The sequence below is a fragment of the Lygodium microphyllum genome, chromosome 6 (genome assembly GCF_053477565.2).
Source record: "Lygodium microphyllum isolate KBCC chromosome 6, Lygodium_microphyllum_v1.1.10, whole genome shotgun sequence".
NCBI classification, from domain to species: Eukaryota; Viridiplantae; Streptophyta; class Polypodiopsida; order Schizaeales; family Lygodiaceae; genus Lygodium; species Lygodium microphyllum.
Window position 1 is genome coordinate 142,239,544 of NC_141140.1, and position 20,141 is coordinate 142,259,684.

General features: G+C 40.6%; 1 protein-coding gene across 1 annotated transcript; it reads right to left on the reverse strand.

The window, feature by feature from the left end:
• Positions 1–9,946: 9,946 nt before the first annotated feature.
• EMB1507 (U5 small nuclear ribonucleoprotein helicase) lies at positions 9,947–17,073 on the reverse strand. Its single transcript, XM_087680180.1, has 2 exons — positions 13,542–17,073; positions 9,947–13,349 (listed from the first exon to the last, which is right to left on the reverse strand). The coding sequence occupies exons 1-2, from the start codon at positions 16,872–16,874 to the stop codon at positions 10,167–10,169; spliced, it is 6,516 nt and encodes a 2,171-aa protein (XP_087536306.1). The 5' UTR covers positions 16,875–17,073; the 3' UTR covers positions 9,947–10,166.
• Between the last annotated feature and the right edge of the window lie 3,068 nt (positions 17,074–20,141).

A 20,141-nucleotide genomic window follows, 5' to 3' on the forward strand; every position in this document is an offset into this window, starting at 1 on the left:
AGTATTTTGTGGATGCATAGACTTAATTAAAGAGGAATTGGAAAAGTATTATTAGTGTGGACATATTTGGACAGATCTAACTTGCTAAATTTTAAGGGCTAGTATGGCTATTTACATGCAAGTTTGGACTAGATAGAGCAAGGAAAAGTCTATTGCAAATACATAGACTTGGTTAAAGAGATCTTGGGAAAGTCTATCTAATTGTGGACATAGTTAGATATATCTATGGAGCTAAAGGCAAACAACCATTATCTCTCCCAAACTTCATTTCTCAGAATGATGAGATGGCAAGATTGACTAGAAATAGGCATATATACTTCACTAGGGTGGGGCAAAAAGGTCGATAATGACAAGCTTCACTGTAGTGTCCTAGCTTGTTGTAGTATTTGCACCCAATGGGTTGTGCTCCATCCTAAGGGAAACAAGCCATAGCACGAGTGTGTCAAACTTGTAATGGGAAGGTGAAGAATAAGAACTTAATGGTGCCTCTCAAATGATGCAACAAAATGAAGAAGAATCTGGAATCTAACAGAATGTTACTGAAAGGTGAGAGGGATCGAAGCTTGCACTCGAGAGTTATGGCGGGAGAGCAAGAGCAAGAAAGAGAGAGACAAGAAATGGGAAATCCAACCATCACAATGTGTGACCGGGCCTTCCTTTACTATCACTAAAAGAATAAACAATAAAGCGACGGTGATGGGCGCCCGCCACCTGCAATGTGCAGTGGCGACTGTCAGTGTGGTAATACATGGGCGGCTAGGCGGAGGCGCCTTTACCCCCAACAGTTACTGCTTCTTACAACCTTTACTTGTCTTACGTAGAGAGGTGAGCAAAGACAAGTCAATGATGCTAATCAAAGCTCCAAGATGACTACACTTTCTTGATTGACTAGGTGGCAACACGTGTGAAGGGATCTACATTGTGAAGGGAGCAAAATGTAGTTCTTTAGGTTAAGAAATAAATGACGAAGATGAAAGCTGATTATGAAGATCTCTAGTAGATAGGAGATGGCTACTAGAGAAGAGAATCACTATGGATTGACCACAAAACCCAAAGTGAATGCTAAGATATGATGACATAAGCATTCCAAAAGGGGCAACAATGAACACAACTACAAAGTAGCTTGATCATGAGCAAAATGTAGTTGATATAGATGTTTCTAACAAGCTTAGAGCTCCAAGAGTGCAAAACATAGAATGAGGTGTGATGTTGGAAGGATGTTGTTGCTTGACTACATATTGTAGCAAAGCACTAGAAGAAGCTGCAAGGATATAATCATCATCATCAACATCCTCAGCTTGCATAACATTGATCTCTTCAATTTTAACATTGGACTTTGCAGGCACTATGCTGCGATCATAAGACTTATCCTGCACTTTGTCTTTCCCCTTATCTTTACATCTTTCATTGCACAGTTCATGGCATTGTGGCCTAATATGGCCCTTTTTCCCACAATGGTTACAAGTAACATATGCATTCCTGCCACAGGATTTGCTACGTGACTTCCCACGAGACTTGGACCGAGATTTCTGAGAATCCCGTTCATGGTCACTTCCACTGCCATGCTTTCCATACCCATCATTCCTGCCTCTAACTGCCATAGCATGCGACACACGAGAGGCATCCAAATTCTTACGATTAACCTCTTCCTGCAGAAGAGCACTCTCAACATCAAATAATTTCAAGGTAGTAGTAGAGACACATAATGCAGTGCGGAATACATCCCATGACTCATTAAGACTACCAAGCAAGAAAAGAGGAGTGACATCCTCTGCAAAAGTGATGTCCTACGAAGTCAAGTTCTTGAGTATAGCATGGAACTGGCTCAAGTGAGCAGACATAGTCACATTCTCCTTCATGCACAGATCCATAAGCTACTTCAGCCAATACATCTGACTCGCTGGACTTTTCTTGTCATAGAGATTCTTGATTTTATCCCACAACTGCCATGCACTCTGTTCTTCTTCAAATACATTGTAATGAACCTGTTCTGTGAGAGATAATACAATAGTGGACTTGCATAACTCATCAAGCTCAAGCCATTCCTCATCTGGCATAGTTGCAAGTGGATGCCCGCTCAACCTCAATGGTTTGATCTGCGATTTCTGCACCAACACCTGTCAAATCTGGCTCTTCCAATAAGAGTAATTTGTACCATCAAGCTTAGTGATGTTGAAAATAGCATGATCAGTGGACGAACTCGCCATAATGCAGGCTGGAAGACTATAGATAGTTCAAAATTGCTTGTTGTTTACTACAGAAAATGACCAAAAAATCACCAAAATCGAGAGAAAATGGCGAGAAAAGTGTAACCAAAGCTGCTGCCCACCAAGTACTAGTGAAAGTACATCATTTCAGAATATTTCATCATGAGAAATCCATGTTAGTCCGGAGTTATATGCTTGCTGTAATAAATGATAGCAGGGTACTATGAGAAGCAATTGTTGATTAAATCACTGCACCAAGTCAAGAAATGACAGCCAAGACATGACCAGCCATAAACGGGCATAAAGCAGTACCAAACAGTCATCAAGACCCTGAGCAAACACCCAAACATGTCACCAAAGTATCCGTCTGTGAGTAGGCATACCCCCTGGACAATACGGCAAAGTATACATAACATTGGCAAGACCTGACACCGGTAGGTGTATGCTCACAAGAGTGCAAAGCCCAAGCTCAGGTCAAAAGCAACTCCAAGATATCATGCAACATTTAAGTGTAAGAGATCCCAAAGTCTCAAGTATCTGCAAAATGCTCAAAATAGCATAAACCTCCTACTTAATGTCGGTCAAGCATACAAGATGCTCCCACTAGCACAAAAAGGCGGATAAACGAGCTCAACAGCTCAAGCAAACCAAGTCAAAGTACCAAAGATAGGTAACCAAGACAATGTCTCAATAGCATCCAAGGTCGTAATGGAAAAAGCCAAGTCGTAACGGAAAAATCCAAGTCAATGTCCAACTTCTCAAGGGAATACTCAAATGAATGTCGAAACGAGCTCAAAAAACTACCATCCACATCCAAAGCATAAAGCATTCACCAAGACATCATAACCCGTACTGGGTAGCCTAGGCATAAACCATGTCATAGATGAAATGCCAACTACAAAGAAGTGACAGTCAAACCCAAATCAAGCTCTAATCTCAGCTCAAAAGCATTCCGGAGCATAAACAAGACATGTGGCATAGTCTAAATACATCATGACATCATACCGAGTAGCCGGGAGCACCCCATGACCAATAGGCATAACCCAACTGTAGCATAAATAGCTTCAGCCCTAAAGTTTCCAGCAACATATAACCTCTGTAAACTGAGCAAATCAGTGCTCAATCCAAGCTCAAATCCATAGGCAAACCATAGGCATACATTCTCGTATATATAGGCACCAACTGGGCATAATCGAGCATCAAATGCCAAGACCTGTAAGCATAAAATTGAAGTAACAGGTGGCTGCCCTGTTTTGGACAAATCTAGGATTGTTCAAAATAGCCAGCTGAGCTAAATCCGCTCCAAATGCGTCTCACATAAGAGGCATAACGTCCATAAGTGATCCGGTATCAATAAACATCAGTAGAAGCATCACATAAGCCATAGGCATCCAAATACATGCTGTCTCAGACCTGAAATCTGTTGCAAAATATTCTATCATCATAATTTGGCAAATCCGAAATGGTGAAAATACTCCAAACCTTTCATGTTCCTCAATGCATTTACATAAGAAAGAATTGTGTCATTCAAACTAAGAAAAAGCTTTAAAAGAACCGATTCATGTACATAAGGAAAAATTGTGCCAATCAAACTAAGGGAAAGCTTGAAAGCATGGATCATACCTTCAGCAATCCAATCTGCAATGAGTGAGATCTCATCCTTATCTAGAGGGAGACTGCAAACAAAGATGTAAGTTATAGTAGGGGCTACTCCTTGGACTACCATCATAAGAGGGTCATGAACCAACTAGTGTTGGCATTAGTTTCAAAAACTACAAACAAAATAAAGCTTTATATCAAGAAGACTACAAGTTGTATCATCTCAATTAGTAACTCTTTCTTGAGAATCAATGCCTCGAATTAGAGTTCTCAGTCTAAGAAGGATTCTTGACTGATTCCTCCATGATCAAAAAGGGCCACTCTTAGCCATCATCTATTGTCTATAGAGGGATACAATTGTAACCAATTCTAACATCATTACTAAGATATTTGCTAAAAACAACAATATTTGTCATAAGATTGTAGTAGGGATAGCTTGTTAGGGTTTTTTTTCTCTCTCTCTTTTCCATAGCAAGCTTGAAATAATAACAAGCATAAAATAGTTTCAAGGGCATACACTATAATAACAGTATCTCTAAAATGTAATATGTATTTTGATCATTACACATATGACTAGAGATCTGCATGCATTTAGAGCAATGGTACAACAATAGACAACAACAAAATGTAATATCTCATCAAATAGCTAGGAGACAAAAATATCTTATTCAATATAAAATCTTATTAAGAAGATAGTAATAAGTAGCAACAGTTCCAAGCATATGACAACACAAAAATATAATGATATCAGAGTTGCAAAGAAGCAACAGTGTTATATATCCTTATTTTATTCCACTAGAGCTACAAGTTCGTAGAATTCCAAGAATTTATAGCAGTGGTCATAAAGAACAACAACTACACTAGATATAATATCTTATCACCTAATAAAGGATAATCTAAGCAAGCTGATTTGAAGGATTGGTAGCATAATCTAAAGCAAAAACTGTAGAAAAGATCGTAATACTCTTATTTTCTAGTAAGCAAATTGCATACCATAATTAGGAGATTGCAAAATGTAGTTGTTTACAATAGTAAATCATACGGCATCTATTGTACTTTTGAGTGATGGATGGCTTACTAGAGTAGTTAGAAAGATTTGGCATTGATATTGCAAAAGCTTTGAATGGACTAATTTATGTAGATTGGGAAAAAATCGTGCCATTTAGACTAAGAAAAAACTTGCAACCGCAAAATGTACCATCATCAATTCCTAAAACAACTAAATGAACTGTTGGAAAAAGGGTTAGTTCAACCTAGCTCTTCTCCATACTGCTCTCTAGTCTTACTTGTTCAAAAGAAAGACGGTTCTTTCCATATGTGCATAGACTATAGATCTTTGAACAAGATCACAATCAAGAATCGTTTTCCTATCCCAAGGATAGATTATATCTTGGATAAGTTTCAAGGGGCTAGTATCTTTAGTCGCATTGATATCAAGAATGGCTATCACCAGATACAAATATCACCAGAAGATGTTCATAAGACAGATTTTCGTACAACATTTGGACTATACGAGTTATTAGTCATGCCATTTGGTTTGACTAATGCACCCGCCACATTCAATCGAATGATGGAGAGAATTTTCAGACCTCACTCAAAGTTCATAGGTGTCTTCTTTGATGACATTCTAATATTTTCATGGTCTGAAGAAGAGCATAGAAAACATCTATCTATTGTTTTTCAAGAGATTTGCAAGCATAGACTTCAGGTCAATGCTAAGAAGAGTGAATTTTTCCTTTCGAAAATTCATTACTTGGGCCATATTATTTCTCACAATTTGGTGTGAATGGATCTTGAGAAGATTCGAGCCATTGGTGAATGGCCTACACCTACTTTTGTACATGAAGTTAGAAGTTTCTTGGGCCTATGTTCATACTACAGGAGGTTCATATGAGGTTTTGCATATGTTGCATCTCCTCTACATGACCTTACTAAGAAGCAAATGCCTTTTCGTTGGGGATCAAGGCAACTACAATCCTTTGAAAGAATTAAGTTTCTTGTGACTCAAGAACCAATTCTCATAGTTTCGAATCGTCAAAAACCTTTTGAAGCTCATTGCGATGCTTCTAGGGATTGCATTGGAGTTGTGCTTAACCAAGAGCATCATGCAGTAACACAATATTAGTGAGTTTGGGAATCTCCCAATTCTCATTTTTTGAATACTAAAAAGGTGATGTCCATAAGTTTCTCAAAACCATATGATATGACCTATCATTGGAAAGCACTTGAAAAATGGAATCTAATGAGCTATACAGTGCTCAATTTGGAGTTATAGTATTCAAGTTATGACAAATCCAAAGATTTGACCACGTGTCCCAAACTTATGGGAAATTTCCATATTCCCCAATATAGTGTTCAGTAGCATTTGATAGCCGATGCCTCAAGGAACATGAGCTACATGCTCTAGTATATAAGAAAGAGCTTATGGAAATGGTACATGCTCTTCAAGTATGGAAACACTATTTACTTGGTGCAGATTTTGTTATTAAAACAGATCACCAAAGTCTAAGATACTTCCTCACTCAAAAGAAGCTCTCAAGGAAATAGATGTATTGGGCAAATTTCTTTTCTATGTTTCACTTTCAAATCCTTCACACATCTAGAACTAAGAATGTGATAGCATATGCTCTATCACGGCGACCTCGAGTGAATGCAATCACAACTGTTTACTATAGAAATAGAGTTTAAAAAGCTGATTTTCTTAAAATAGACATGGTGAATCCATTTTTTTAAAATATCTCGCTATAGAAAGCCGATCTCTAAAAACGGCCTACTAACATTATCAGAACGGCAAGATCTACAACTTTTGTATTGGATGTTTATCCATCCAAGCAACGCACAAAGAGATATTCCAAAATTGGTGCTATAGAGTAGGTCTTGGAACATCCACATCTTGCATGAAGATCAACCTTTCCAATCTTGGCACTCAAGTCTCTCTCCAAGAAGAGAAGCTCTTGGAGCCTATAAAAGGGAGGCTCTCCTTAGGTGTGGAGAGTGTGAAGAAAGTATCACTTTGCATGCATGAAAGAGGAAGAGATAAGGCAGTTTGAGTCTCACAAAGTGTTGCAGAAGCTCTGCTAAAATTAAGCACCAAGAAGAGAGCTCTACCCGTGCCCTGCACATATTGTGTAGAAGAGAAGAAGAGAAATCAAGAAGATCAAAGGAGCCAACTTCCGAGTTATGCAAGTGCTCAGTGGTTGTATACTGTGCAAGGATGTAAGTTCAAGCTCACCAACCCTCGAGTTGTGTAAGTGCTACAGAAGCTCTGCTAAAATCAAGCACCAAGAAGAGAGCCCTGCACATTGTGTAGCAGAGAAGGAGAGACCCAAGAAGGATCAAAATGTGCCAACTTCCAAGTTGTGCAAGTGTTAGCCGGTTGTATACGGTGCAAGGAACCGTGATCTTGTTCCCAAGAACTACAAGTTAAGAACCGGTTTATGTGTAATGGAGGAGCTTGCTCCTTGTCAATAATATAACTCCATAAGGGGGGGGACTAGCCCATCTTCCAATCCCTAGTGTATTGTCAATCCCTCTATCTCTCTCTCTCTTCCTCTCTACATCTTTATTTTCTCTAATTTGTTCTCTCTCTGCGCTAGCATAATATTCACCATATATCTTTTAAGTATATAAGAAGGTGGAGTGTGTATCTCGGATCTTATAACAACAATTATTCAAGGTTGGCAAGTCTCTTATCAGGTTCTCATGACATTAGGTGTTTCCTATATTCCTTGTGGTGTTTCTCTCCGTCAACAATAAGATGTTTCTATGTGATGTGTTGTTTGACCTGCTATGGGATATATACATATACATACATGCATACGTGTGTGTGTGTGTGTGTGTGTGTGTGTGTGTGTGTGTGTGTGTGTGTGTGAAAGGCTCTTTTTGTGCTATTGCAACCATAGGGGGAATGGAGGAGATTGATATACATGTTCATTGCGATCCTTATATGTTGGATTATGATACAAAGTTAGTGCTCTTTGGATTTTCATTAAGTTGTTATTGTATGCTAGTTCTCTATGTCTATGGGGATAGATTTGCCATCTCATAGTTCAAGATTGTCCAAATTTGTTCCATGACAGTATACATGAGAGATGTTGCAGATGCTTGAGTTCCCTTAGCATGTTTCTAATAGATATGTTTTATTCCTTATCATTGGAAGTGTCTAGTTACTAATTTGGTCATCATTTTATGTTTTTGATATTATCTATTATCTTATGTGGATGTCATCGTACATGGCAAGTTCCCAATCCTAGCATGTGACCATAAAATAGGTACAATGTATGTTATTTGATCAAAGAAATTTGTGGTTTCAAGTCTTAGCTTTCACAAAGCCAATCTAGTAGGTTATTTGATCAAAGAAATTTGTGGTTTCAAGTCTTAGCTTTCACAAAGCCAATCTAGTAGGTTGTGCTAGGTGGTAGGACCTAAATAGCCACAGTAGCATATATGCTTACTCTTAGGAGGCATGAAAATGTATTCACAATATCCTAAGGTGTGGTCACATTATTAGGTGCACTTTTGTGGAAGGAGAGTTGTGTAACCACCTCTTGTGAAGGGAAGTTGAGGGGAGAGAAAGGAGCACAATATTTTTGTGTATTCTTGTTCAAGGTATTGAAAAATGGAATATGAATAATGTGGTTCCCTGATTGCTTCTCTCTTGGTTGTCTATTTTATTTACATGGTTCTATGTTTCTTGTTTCATGATACTTCTCTACAAGTTTAGTAATAGGGGTGCACAAAGAATATAGAATAGGGAAGGGGGGGAGGGGGGTGGGGGGGCCAGCGGTGGGTTTTGGAAAGGTTGGATGTTTTGTCTCAACACAAGTGGATCGGTTCATATATAATTACCAACAAAATACAAAGCAATCAATTTCAACCTCATGAGCAAGTTATTGAAGACTTCAGCAAAAACACTGTGACAATGACACAAATAAGTAGAACTAAAGAGTCTGTCCGAAACAGTCAATAATGATTTTTAGAGGACGACAACTCTCACCCATGCTAAAGAATTCATAGTCAACAATGAATTTGAGGACTGATCCATGTGATTGATGCCATATTGGCCAATGTTTGACATGCCCACCCTCATCACCCAAGTGAGTTCCATGTGCTAAGCCGATTACCTCCAACCTCTCATTACTTCTGGCCTCTCATCGCCCAGCCGAACACAAACACAACTAGGCTGCTCAACACTCAGGTCAAGATCATCCAGCAAGATGTTGGAGCCTGAGCTCTAGATTATAGATATAGAGGGTGGTAATGGGCGTCTTAGATAAACTAACGCTAAATTTTAAAACATCCAACCACAACATACAGTCTAGCAAGGACAGGGTGGCAAAATACTTCTAAGCACTGTTCACAAAGACCAAAGTTCTAATGTAAAATGAATTGCAAATTTTTTCCCACAAAAAAAAGCAGGAAAAGTCTTAATACTATCCTTCACAAACTATTTAGTCATAAAAACTAAAGCTAGAGTAGCATGATTCAAAACTTCCCTCTCCAGCTCACAAAAAGCCAAGGTTTAATGTCACAATCTGTGGACTAAAAAAGGGAAAATAGCTTCAAATTCAAATAGATGTTTTAACACTAATCTACAGATTTTCTAGGTACCACCCCAAAATTTTCAGTCAAATGTGGTTGCCTCTCTACCAAGTAGTACTTTCTACCTCTGCAAAACTACTTTTAACACGACGTTTTGACAGCCAACAAATGGTGCCCACATCACCACAACAGTGCTGCAGTCAACCAATGTTTTGTTGGTCGACCAATAAAATCTTTTGACAAGAAGCCACTTCTTCCTAATCAAAGACACTTCAGGTTTCACTCATCCTGAATTCTCTTGCAGTGTCTCACACCACATATAATCTCTTTTCAATGTATTATGGTTCTACTCTATATAAGATTCTTCTGATTCAGTTCAGTTGTTTCTACTTTCAATGCAAGAGTGCATGCCTGCGTGTAAGTATTGCTATTTTTCCATTTACCCATGTCTCTGATCTAAGCAACATTTCGATAAAGCACAATACATTGAAAATTTCCAGTTAACAGAATCTTAGGAAAACGAAAAGCTTTGATGACATGAGCAAAAGGCAGAATAGAATAATAAAATCAATCGAGTTCAGCAGAAAATCTCAGCTCTCTGACCAAACCAACAGAAAAGTTAGCAATAACAAGAACTCAAATCTTTTAAATTCCAGAACAGAGCCAGCCAATTCACCAGATGGTCAACTGATAATAAAGATTACAGAGGCATGTTATCTGTCGATTGTCAACTTATAGTAAGATTACAGAGGCGTGTTATCTGTCCACAGCTGGCATATCTGCCTTTGTTCTCCTCTAGAAAGAGTTTCTGGGCATTCATTATGCATCATCGTCCTCCATTGGCCGTTTGACATCTATTGAGAACTCATATTCTTGATCACAGCCTAAGTATGCATCACACATAAAGTACAAGGTATAATTTTTCTTCCCCAGTTCTGCTGGGGCAGTAAAATCAAGCTTGAACTTACCCCGTCTCTGTAAGGACACCCGCTTGATTGCCAAAAGCTGATTGTTTTTGGGATCCCCAACAACAAGCCACCAACCTTCCTGCTTCGGTTTTGGAAACCTAGGTGCATCCACGGGGCCCAACTCCTGCCGGCTGTCCAGCTCTCTTTCAAGACTGACTTGGATAGTCACATTGTCTCCAGCACTTATGTTATCTTCATCCATTACCTCATAAGTGACATCTATATTGGGGAAACGATTACAAACCCTTGCAATATCCAGGAGTTGTGCATCACTCATTTGCAGCAGTTCTCGTCTCTCATCATCTTCCATTTCAACAAGTTCAAAGACAGTCTCAATGCTTTTGCCTGGATTTTCTTGACACTTTTTTGCAAGTTCCTTGGTAAAGTGAGGAAGCTGCAGTAGAACCGAGTCATTCTCCCAGAGACCTTGTGTTACCATCTGACTCATCTCCATAGCTGCGAGGGCAGGATTTAGCCACCCATTACTGGAAATGACGTCAACCATTGCTTGTAATAATCTGCTTGCATCTATAAGAACTTCCTTCTGATCCAATGCCAAAACATTAGTCACAACATATCTGCTAAAATGTGCCTGCAACAAGACATTTGCTTTGACATGTGGATCAGAGTACTTTGGACGCTCAATACCAAACCTCTGATGGTTTATCATTTTCCTTATCGTTTCCTCCTCTCCTGGTCTTACTGGGAGTTTAGAGTACTCAGATGCAGCAGCCAAGATTTCTAGAAGCCCCTTCAGCTTAGTTTTGGCAGTTAAAGAAGAACTGAACAGCTCTATAGTGGTGTAGCTGATGTAGTAATAAGATGCAATCATTCCCAAGTTCAGAGGTGAAAGATCCATGTCATCCTCTATTGCAAGGCATTTACTTGTCTCTAAATCAGACAATGTTGACTCCACAAGCTCTGAAAGATGATCTGAAAGGTGCCTGTGACTTGTACCCTGAAGATTATAATAGTTAGGATTTTGAGTGAGCCGGCGGTACATGAAAGTCCACGTTAAGTAATCAACAGCATCCTGTTTGTTTTCAATCGTCCGAACTACAACCTCAGCATTCACATGATCATGCAAGGCCTGATCCAAGTGAGACTCAACTGGAAAAGGTTCACACAAAAACTTCTTATAGTACTCCTTCCGAGGTGCATGGCAAAGTATGATGCATTTCCCAGACTTGTCAATAAGAGGCCTGCTTGCTCGCCCCATCATCTGCAACAGATCAGTAATAGGATAATCTGTATGAGCATTCTCTCGCCCATCAAAATACTGAGTTCCCATCACAACCACCAGATGCGCAGAAAGTGTCATGCCCCAGCACATGGTACTGCTAGCAACACAAACTTGTATCGCACCAGCAGTAAAAAGTTGACTTACAATTTCCTGCTCAATAGCAGTAAGACCTTCGTGCAGGTAGCCTACACCCTGTCTGAGAACATGAGCAAGAGCACTATCTTTAATCTTCTCCAAGAAAGGCTCAAGGTCTTCCTCCTTCAGCTGTAAAAACTGAGATTTTTCACTACCTGCTGCCATTGAATATGTAACCAGATCAATTGCGGTCATTCTTGCATGCTTTCTAGTTGGGACGAATACAAGGGCTGGTTTATCTGCACTTGAATGTTGTACAATCGCAGTGTAAGTGGGTTTGGTCATGGCTTGCACTCGAGCCTCAAAATTTGCAATATCAACACCCTGAATGTGTATTTCAAGGGGAACCGGACGAACAACAGGTGGAAAGTTAAAAAGACCATGAGAGCTGGCACCAATCCATTCCCCCATATCCTTGGCATTGGCAAGAGAAGTCGAAAGAGCAACAATTCTAATATGATTCTCACTTCTAGAAATGTACCGCATTCGAGAGACAATGACTTCTAGGACAGGGCCCGCTTGTCCACCAATTAAGTGGAACTCATCCACAATAAACAGGTTCACTTGCTGAACATGTTTTCTCTGCTTCCATCTGCGAGAAAGTAAATCCCACCTCTCAGGTGTGCTTATAATAATCTGACTCCTCTCAAGAATCTTGAGATCCACAGTTGTATCACCAGTCAACTCCGCCACACGACAACCCAGACTTTGCCCAAATTTTGCTTCCCAATCGCGGTATCTTTCTTTTGCAAGAGCTTCCACTGGGGCTATATATACACAGTGTCCACTTCCTTCAGAACTCTTCCCTAGCATTCTTAAAACAGCAAATTCTGCACAAATCGTCTTGCCACTTCCTGTAGGTGCTGCAATCAGAACATTATCATCTGTGGTATATAAAACAGTAAATACTTGAGTCTGAATTGGATTAAAATGGCTGAAGTGCTGGTATAATGCCTCAAAAGCAGGGTTTCGTAATGCAGATACTGGCAACGGCTGCAAATCCAGCAATTCTGTTGGTGGAGGGTATTTTTCAGGCAGCCTGAGATGCCGGAATGATACAGGTAGCACAGTCTCTGATCCCAACCATTTGTCTGATACAACACGGATGAAGTACTGAGGGGGCATAGGTTCATAAATTGGGACAGTAAAGCTCAGGTTGTGGTCCTCCTCAACATATTGCATCTTCAGGACAAAGTACTCATGGTGAAGGATGTTTTCACCATCATTGTCCTCCACAATAATCCAAAAAGGTTCCACATATCCATGAATCTTCTCATCCCATTGAAAATCTGGGGTTATTGTCAGCTCTACCTTCAGCACTGATCTTGTAATTGGCAAAACACGAGCAGCTAGCTCCAATTTAGGGAACTGGTGAATAAGCTTATGTAAAGCCTTCCCAATTTTTGGATTCCTAACAAGCTCTCCTATCTCCTGAGAAGTCAGATCATAATAGCGCTCCCAAGACAGATCCTTCTTCTCAATTTTCATCAAAATTTCATTGGAGACACCAGCACTCTTGAATTGGCGCAAAGGAGTCTGACTCCTCCACATCCGCCGTTGTACCATTTTTGAAAGAGCAAGAGCTTTCTCAGCCAATTGAGCCCAGCCTCTCTTCAAAACAATCTCAAATAATGCACGCATCAGCCGGCCTGCACTCTGCAGAAGATATTTGACATGTCAGTTTGAACTGACATGAGACAGAGTACCACAGGAAAAAGAAATGATATTCAACAGATTGGTGGATGAGATGCACTCTACTAACCACAACTTCATCCTGGTGTTTGCAGCACAGCAAAACCTACATTTCACTGACACAAATAATGATAAAAAAAAGAGCGAGATACATACCTGGGTTATAAATATCATATCTGAGGTGAGCGACAGTCCTTCCAACTTGAGTTGGGAGATGTAGGATTGTAGCAACACATTGATCTTTGCACTGGGCTCTTCCAAGCTTTCTTTCACAGGAATAGGCACACGCTCCAGCAGCTTGCCCAGTTCTGTCTTCTCCTCATGCCTCACTGTTACAAACTTGAATTCTTCACTGAGTGAAAATAGCCGACAAAGCTCAATATCTCCCATTGTTGGCTTCAAATGTTCATTATAGGTTGCCATTGTCCCATGTGTGATGTAGTAGAAACTGGCAATCCTTCCAAGATCTGTCACCTGAAAATAGCCACTTTTACGATCATATTTGACCAGATTATTCCTATCCAGTATTGTTGCAGCAGAATGAATCAGATCAGCACGCCTCTCTTCAAGGAATTTATCTTTCTCCAGGGCATCTACACTAATGCCATACAACACAGGGTTCCGAAGCATTCTGATATATAGGTAAGTATAGCCAAGCCATGTGCAAGCTTCCTTAGCATTTTGGACTGTGCCCAACACGATCTCTGCATTCAGGTTATCAGCCAGTCGGGATATAAACTGACTCTCTATTGGCAATTGCTGATTCATTAAAGACAAGTAGTACTGCAACTCACTGTGCCCTGTAATAATAATGCCCTCTCCATAGGTGTCAAACTGTGGCCTACCAGCTCGCCCAAGCATCTGCATAACATCTAGGGGGCTCAACTCAGTCCAAGCCCCCTTCTCAGGGTTGTAAATCTGAGTTCCCTTAATGATCACAGTGTGAGCTGGAAGGTTGACACCCCATGCAAGAGTTGCCGTTGATACTAGGACCTGAATGTGTCCATCAGCAAACAGGTCTTCTACCAGAGTACGATCCACCCTCATCATGCCAGCATGATGGATTGCAAAGCCATAAGGCAGAAGGTCGCGCAAATCATTGCTTTTAACAGATGTATCTGTTTCAGTTTGCAGAATTTCTCGACTTGCACTGTCCTCCTTTAAGAAACGCCCGATCATATCACTTGCAAGGGCAGTGTCTCGTATATAGCGAGCTGTTTTTGCGGTTTCTTTTCTTGAATGAACAAAAATCAATACCTGATGCTTTCCAGCAATATCCATTACCTTTTCATAACAGACTTCATTCATGAGATTGAACCGCTGCATGGGCTTCTTAGCAGTAATTCCAATGTACTGCTGTGCCAGAGGGCATGGCCTGTAACTGTTGTCAAAAAAGAACAACCCTTTTGACTTGTCTACCCTCAAAAACAATGCTACATCCTCGTAATTGGGAAGTGTGGCTGAGAGACCCACCAACCGGATCATGTCCTGTGTAGTTTCAATTTGCCTCACTGTCCTAGCTACTATGCTCTCCAGCACTGGCCCCCGATTATCATGCAGCAGATGGATCTCATCAATTATTAGAAGTTTTACCATTTGAGTGTAGGTTCTGTCTCCCGATTTCCTTGTTATAATGTCCCACTTTTCTGGTGTGGTCACTATAATTTGAGTTTCTTCAATCTGCTGCTTTGACAATGTCTGATCTCCTGTCAACTCCTTCACAGTGACTCCATATGACTGAAGCCGTTTGGAAAGGTTCCCAACAACTTCAGCAACCAGTGCTTTCATTGGAGCAACATATACAATTTTGAAGCCGCTCAGATCAACTTGACCATCCTCTTTCATTTTTAGACCTATTTCATGCAAGATTGTCAGCATAGCTACATTGGTCTTACCAGCACCAGTGGGAGCACATAACAATAAATTCTCTGGAGTAAAGAGGGCAGTCTCATAGACCCTGCTCTGCACCCTGTTCAACGTCTTCATCTCTGGAAAAGCAGGTTGGGCCCACTCCGGGATGTCTGTGATCTTAACCAATTCTTCACCTTCAGCAAATGGTTTTGGCTTTAAATGCGGAACATGCACTTCCTCATAACCTCTCCGTGCAGTTCGGTAGGATTTTGCTGGCAAATCACACTTCTTATTTGCCATCAAAAGGCCTCCCTGGTGAAAAGTTAGTTGATCAAGGTCAAGCATCTGATGTTGTCCCTTTGACCAACCACCTTCACCTGGGCCTTCCCTTTCATGGCGCCGCCCTTTTTCTTGATCACCTCCATCCTCTCTCAGCTTTCTTGCTTCCTCCCTTATACTGCGCTCAAGATTCTTCTGTCTTTCCTTGGCAGTGGCCCTGGTTGCATGTAGCTGCTCAAGAATTGCTTGTAGAGCTGTACCTCCCTGATTCATCTCCTCCTCAATCCTTTTCCTTTCCTTATCATCCTCTGCCCTGGCTAGGCGTGTGCACCAAACAACTTTCAGTCTATTTCGAACGAGCAACTTGATTAATTCAAACTTGTTATAATCTAAAAGCATCACAAGGCGGTTCTCAACTTCCCTGTCATCCCCTTCAGCTAGCATCTTCAAAACATCTTCAGCCAGCTTTTGACTTTGCTGTGGATCAATGTTGCCATACGCTTGAGAAATTTTCCGCTGCAACCAATAAGCATCAATATCTTGCACATTCAAACCTTCATCTGCTTCTTCAATGTCATCATCATCAATACCCCCCATTTGCATGGCTTCCGCTTCATACGTTTCCTGCCCATCTTCCTCTCCCTCACTCTCTTCTTGGATTTCGTCGAGATCACTCTCCTCTTCTTCTTCCTCCTCTTCAAATTCAACTGCCACACCAATGTCATCATCGAGAGCTTCACCTGCACCACCACTACCTGCATCTGCAGCATCGTGATAATCCTTGATAAGCTTCCCGATCTGCACTAGCTCTGCAAAGCGTTCAGCTGGCATACTGTTGAGAAGCTTTTCAATTTCCTTCTTTTTGTCAGGGTCCTTAATTTTATCATTCTTCAAAACAGCCAGTACTTCATCAGCTGCCCCTCTGAGAATATCTTGCGGCTGATCACCAAATTGCAGCTGAATTGTACTGAGGAGGGCCTCGTAAGCTGCACGAGTCTCCTTGGTCTTTGGCCTATACATGCCATCATCGACAATGTTGAGCACACTGGCATCCTGGCCAGGGCGGTGCCGCTTGCTGGACTTCTTAGGGGCCTCAGCCTCACCTCCCTCTTTCTCCTTGGTCTCCCTTTTCCTCTTGGCCTTCTTCAGCTTCTCTTCCAGCTCCGGCGGTCTCCCATGGTACACTCGATCACCGAAGCCCTTGGGATCTATTTTGCCCCATAAGCTCTCCGGCTCTCCAGTCGGCTCATGTGTGTCACGGGGCCGTGTGTCAGTGGTGAGGACGAGGCTGGAATTGGCTCTGTACTCGTACTGCTTGAATCTGGCATGGGCCTCGGCACCTCCGCCGAGGTGAGCCATGGCCTACCCTCCTGAGAGGAAAATGATGTCCTGTTGTTACAGAGATGAGGCAAAGCTCGCTTCTGCAAAGCCGTATCTACAGAATTACTTGACGCGGGCTGCAAATCCCCTGTTTCTTGAACCCTAGACGTTGCAGGTTCGTTACCGCCCGTCTGTCTGAGAGAGCAGCCTGGAAGGCGGCGTGGTGTCATTTCGTGTTTCTTCTTCGCTTTATATCCTTCACTCTCACCGTTGCTCTAATTTTCTTAATAATTTCTTAATGACTTAATGGTTCCGTAGTAACCTCAAACTCATTTGATCTTAATTATCATTCTGATTTTCTTAAATCTCCAACCTTAAGGCTTATATCACCAATAACTATTGTTACTTGCCTCTCCACATCTTCCGCGGACTTGTGAAGCTCATGTTGCGCCTCACTCACTTCACATTTTCTATCAGTGGAAAAGACAGTAGCCATGCCAATCCCCCTTGCTCCACATTACACGTATTTGCAAAGCTCTCTCTTTCCGTAAGCATACAGACTTAGGCACATTATATTGAGATGTGGAATGGGACATTATACACGTTAGGATACATCTAGGGGGAGAGAGAGAGAGAGAGAGAGAGAGAGAGAGAACATTCTCAAAAAATGTAGCATTAGATAAGAATATAAGGTTTCTCAAAGACATCTATTGTTTAGTTTAATGTAGAAAGAATCTAATACATTTATATTAAAAGTTAATAGTTTAAAATACAAATAATTCAAGTTCAATGGTAGTTTTAAATCCTCTTTCTCTCTCTTTTTATTTTTCTCTCTAGCCATTTTAGCCTACCCCTCACACTCGCAATGTGTGTGTGTGTGTGTGTGTGTGTGTGTGTGTGTGTGTGTGTGTGTAGACTCTTTAGAGTCCTCTCTCTCAAACCCTAAACCCTAAGAGTAAGAGTTTAGAGTCCTCTTCGCTCTACCTCTCTCACACCTACACATTGGGAATATATGTAGATAGGGTAAGGTAAAGTAAACATTACCATGTGTGAGACACAAACAGCCCTATGCCATCTTGAATTCTCTTACCTCTTACTACTTTGTATATTCTTTATGTGAGTGATGAAGTTTTTTATTTTAGTGTAGATGCCTTCACCTGATATTGTTAAGCCTTCTTATTGTCTAAAACCCTTTGAGGTAAATACTCACACATGTTTTAATTCACAAAATGGAGTCATAAACTATGAAATGCAAAAGAGAGAATCTTTTTACCCAAGCCTTTTAGATTTAACACATGAGAAGGCCATCCATGCATACTTATATGAGGCTAATTTTTAACCCTATCAAAAATTGTATTATTAAGTGGTGAGAATATAAGGGTTTTTAAATGACATCTACCATTTAGTTTAAGGTAGAAATAATTTAGTACATTTAGGTTAATGATATTTATAATTTAAGATAGAAATTAATCAAGATTAACAATCATTTAATATTCGATTTCTCTCTTTCTCTTTAAAAGAGAGAGAGAGAGAGAGAGAGTTTAGAGTCTTCTCTCTCAAACCCTAAATCCTAAGAGTTTAGAGTCCCCTCTTTTTATCTCTCTTGCATCTACTCATTAGGAATATATATAGATAGGGTATAGTACCGCAACACATTGCCATATGTGAGACACGAATAACCCTATGTCCTCTAGGATTTTGGGACAACCTCTATTCACCACTTGCCTATTTGGTGTCTATTGCATGGATATATGAAGTTGCTTTGCTAGGCTCCTTTTGATCTATGTATCATAGGATTATCTTTGACTATATTACCTTACAACTACCATATGTCCTTAGTTGTTAACAATCCCAATGTGGGTTAATCACTGCATATACATATGATTAACATGTGATCAAGGTCGATTAAAGTAGACTAGGAACTCCATCATATAGAAGAGATAATATGCACACTCAACTATTCTTTTTCTTATCTGTCATTGCATAAAATGGTTACATATATAAAGAGAGGAGATGCTCCACAAATGATCCCTCGCACTTTCCATGTGTGTCCCCATGTGACACATTATACTCACACCTTACATGTGTGCACCTATATTGCACACTTCTCTCCACACCTTACATCCATATCCTCACACTAAACAATCTCTAGATGTATCATATAAGCCCACAGTAGATAGTTGGTTTATCCAACTTGTCTTCAATAGCCAATATACAAAAATATATCATTATTTCTAGCCATGATATCCACAAACATCGCAGCTTGTATTCTCAACACTTCCTCTTAAGCAAGGTGTTCCCTTTAATCTTTTCACCCATCCAATGTAGCATTGCACAACCACAATTGCTACCTCTCAATATCTCAATACTCCCCCTCAATGCTATATTGCAGTGTTTACATGGCTAGACACATCTAGTCCACCATATGCATGCTTCATGTGCATGTATAAAGTTTGTTTAAGCACCATTTGCTCAAGTGAATCCACCCCATCCTTTCTAAACTACCCGCAGTGTTTGAGAAAGGCATGACAAACCCGCTCGTGCAATAACCATATGCACGCTCTACACACCATGCACTCACAAATTCCTTTTCTTTTTCTTTTTCTTTGTCTTTTAGCATTTAGGGGTCAAACCCCTCTTCATAGGCTTTCTTTTGAAGCCAACAGATGCATAGAAACTGACTCTTGAATTAGCTCCATACTCACTTTTCTTTCATTGACAAGCTCTCACCTCTAGGCATGCTCCTTGCCCTAGGGTCCCCTCACTTTCTCTAGAAGGTTAAACATACCATTTGGGGCAAGAAGGTAGAGAGAGAGGACTCTAAACTCTTAGGGTTAAGGGTTTGAGAGAGATGACTCTAAACTCTATGTGTGTGTGTGCGTGCGTGCGCGCGCGCATGCATGCGTGCGTGCGTGCGTGCGTGTGTGTGTGTGTGTGTGTGACACTAATGTTGTGATGGTTGAGCTAGCTCTACATGAGCTGGCATCCACTACATGCCTTGGTGATGTGGCACGATATTATTCATTGGCATGTTAGGTGACCGACATGAGGATACACCAACGATTCTACACGTTTGGACTATAGCCATGTAGTCCATCCTTGGTTATGGTAAATACATTATACCACCTTTAGTGGGTTCACACTTAGTGACTACATGTACATATAATGTGGTACTTTCATATTAGTCTTTTATCATGTTGTAGACTTAGTTCTTTGTGTGGAAGAAGAAGAAAGAGGAAGAAGATTTCAGCCCTATCTCTATGTGTGTGCTTAAGTCTCCATTGCTTTTATGTGTGTGCTCTTGGT

Bases quoted from the DNA above. Each gene is read 5' to 3' on its own strand.
- EMB1507 (XM_087680180.1), bottom strand. From the start codon at position 16,874: ATGGCTCACCTCGGCGGAGGTGCCGAGGCCCATGCCAGATTCAAGCAG. The intron at 13,350-13,541 runs GTATGTATCTCG...TATCTTCTGCAG, and splicing joins ATATGATATTTATAACCCAG to AGTGCAGGCCGGCTGATGCG.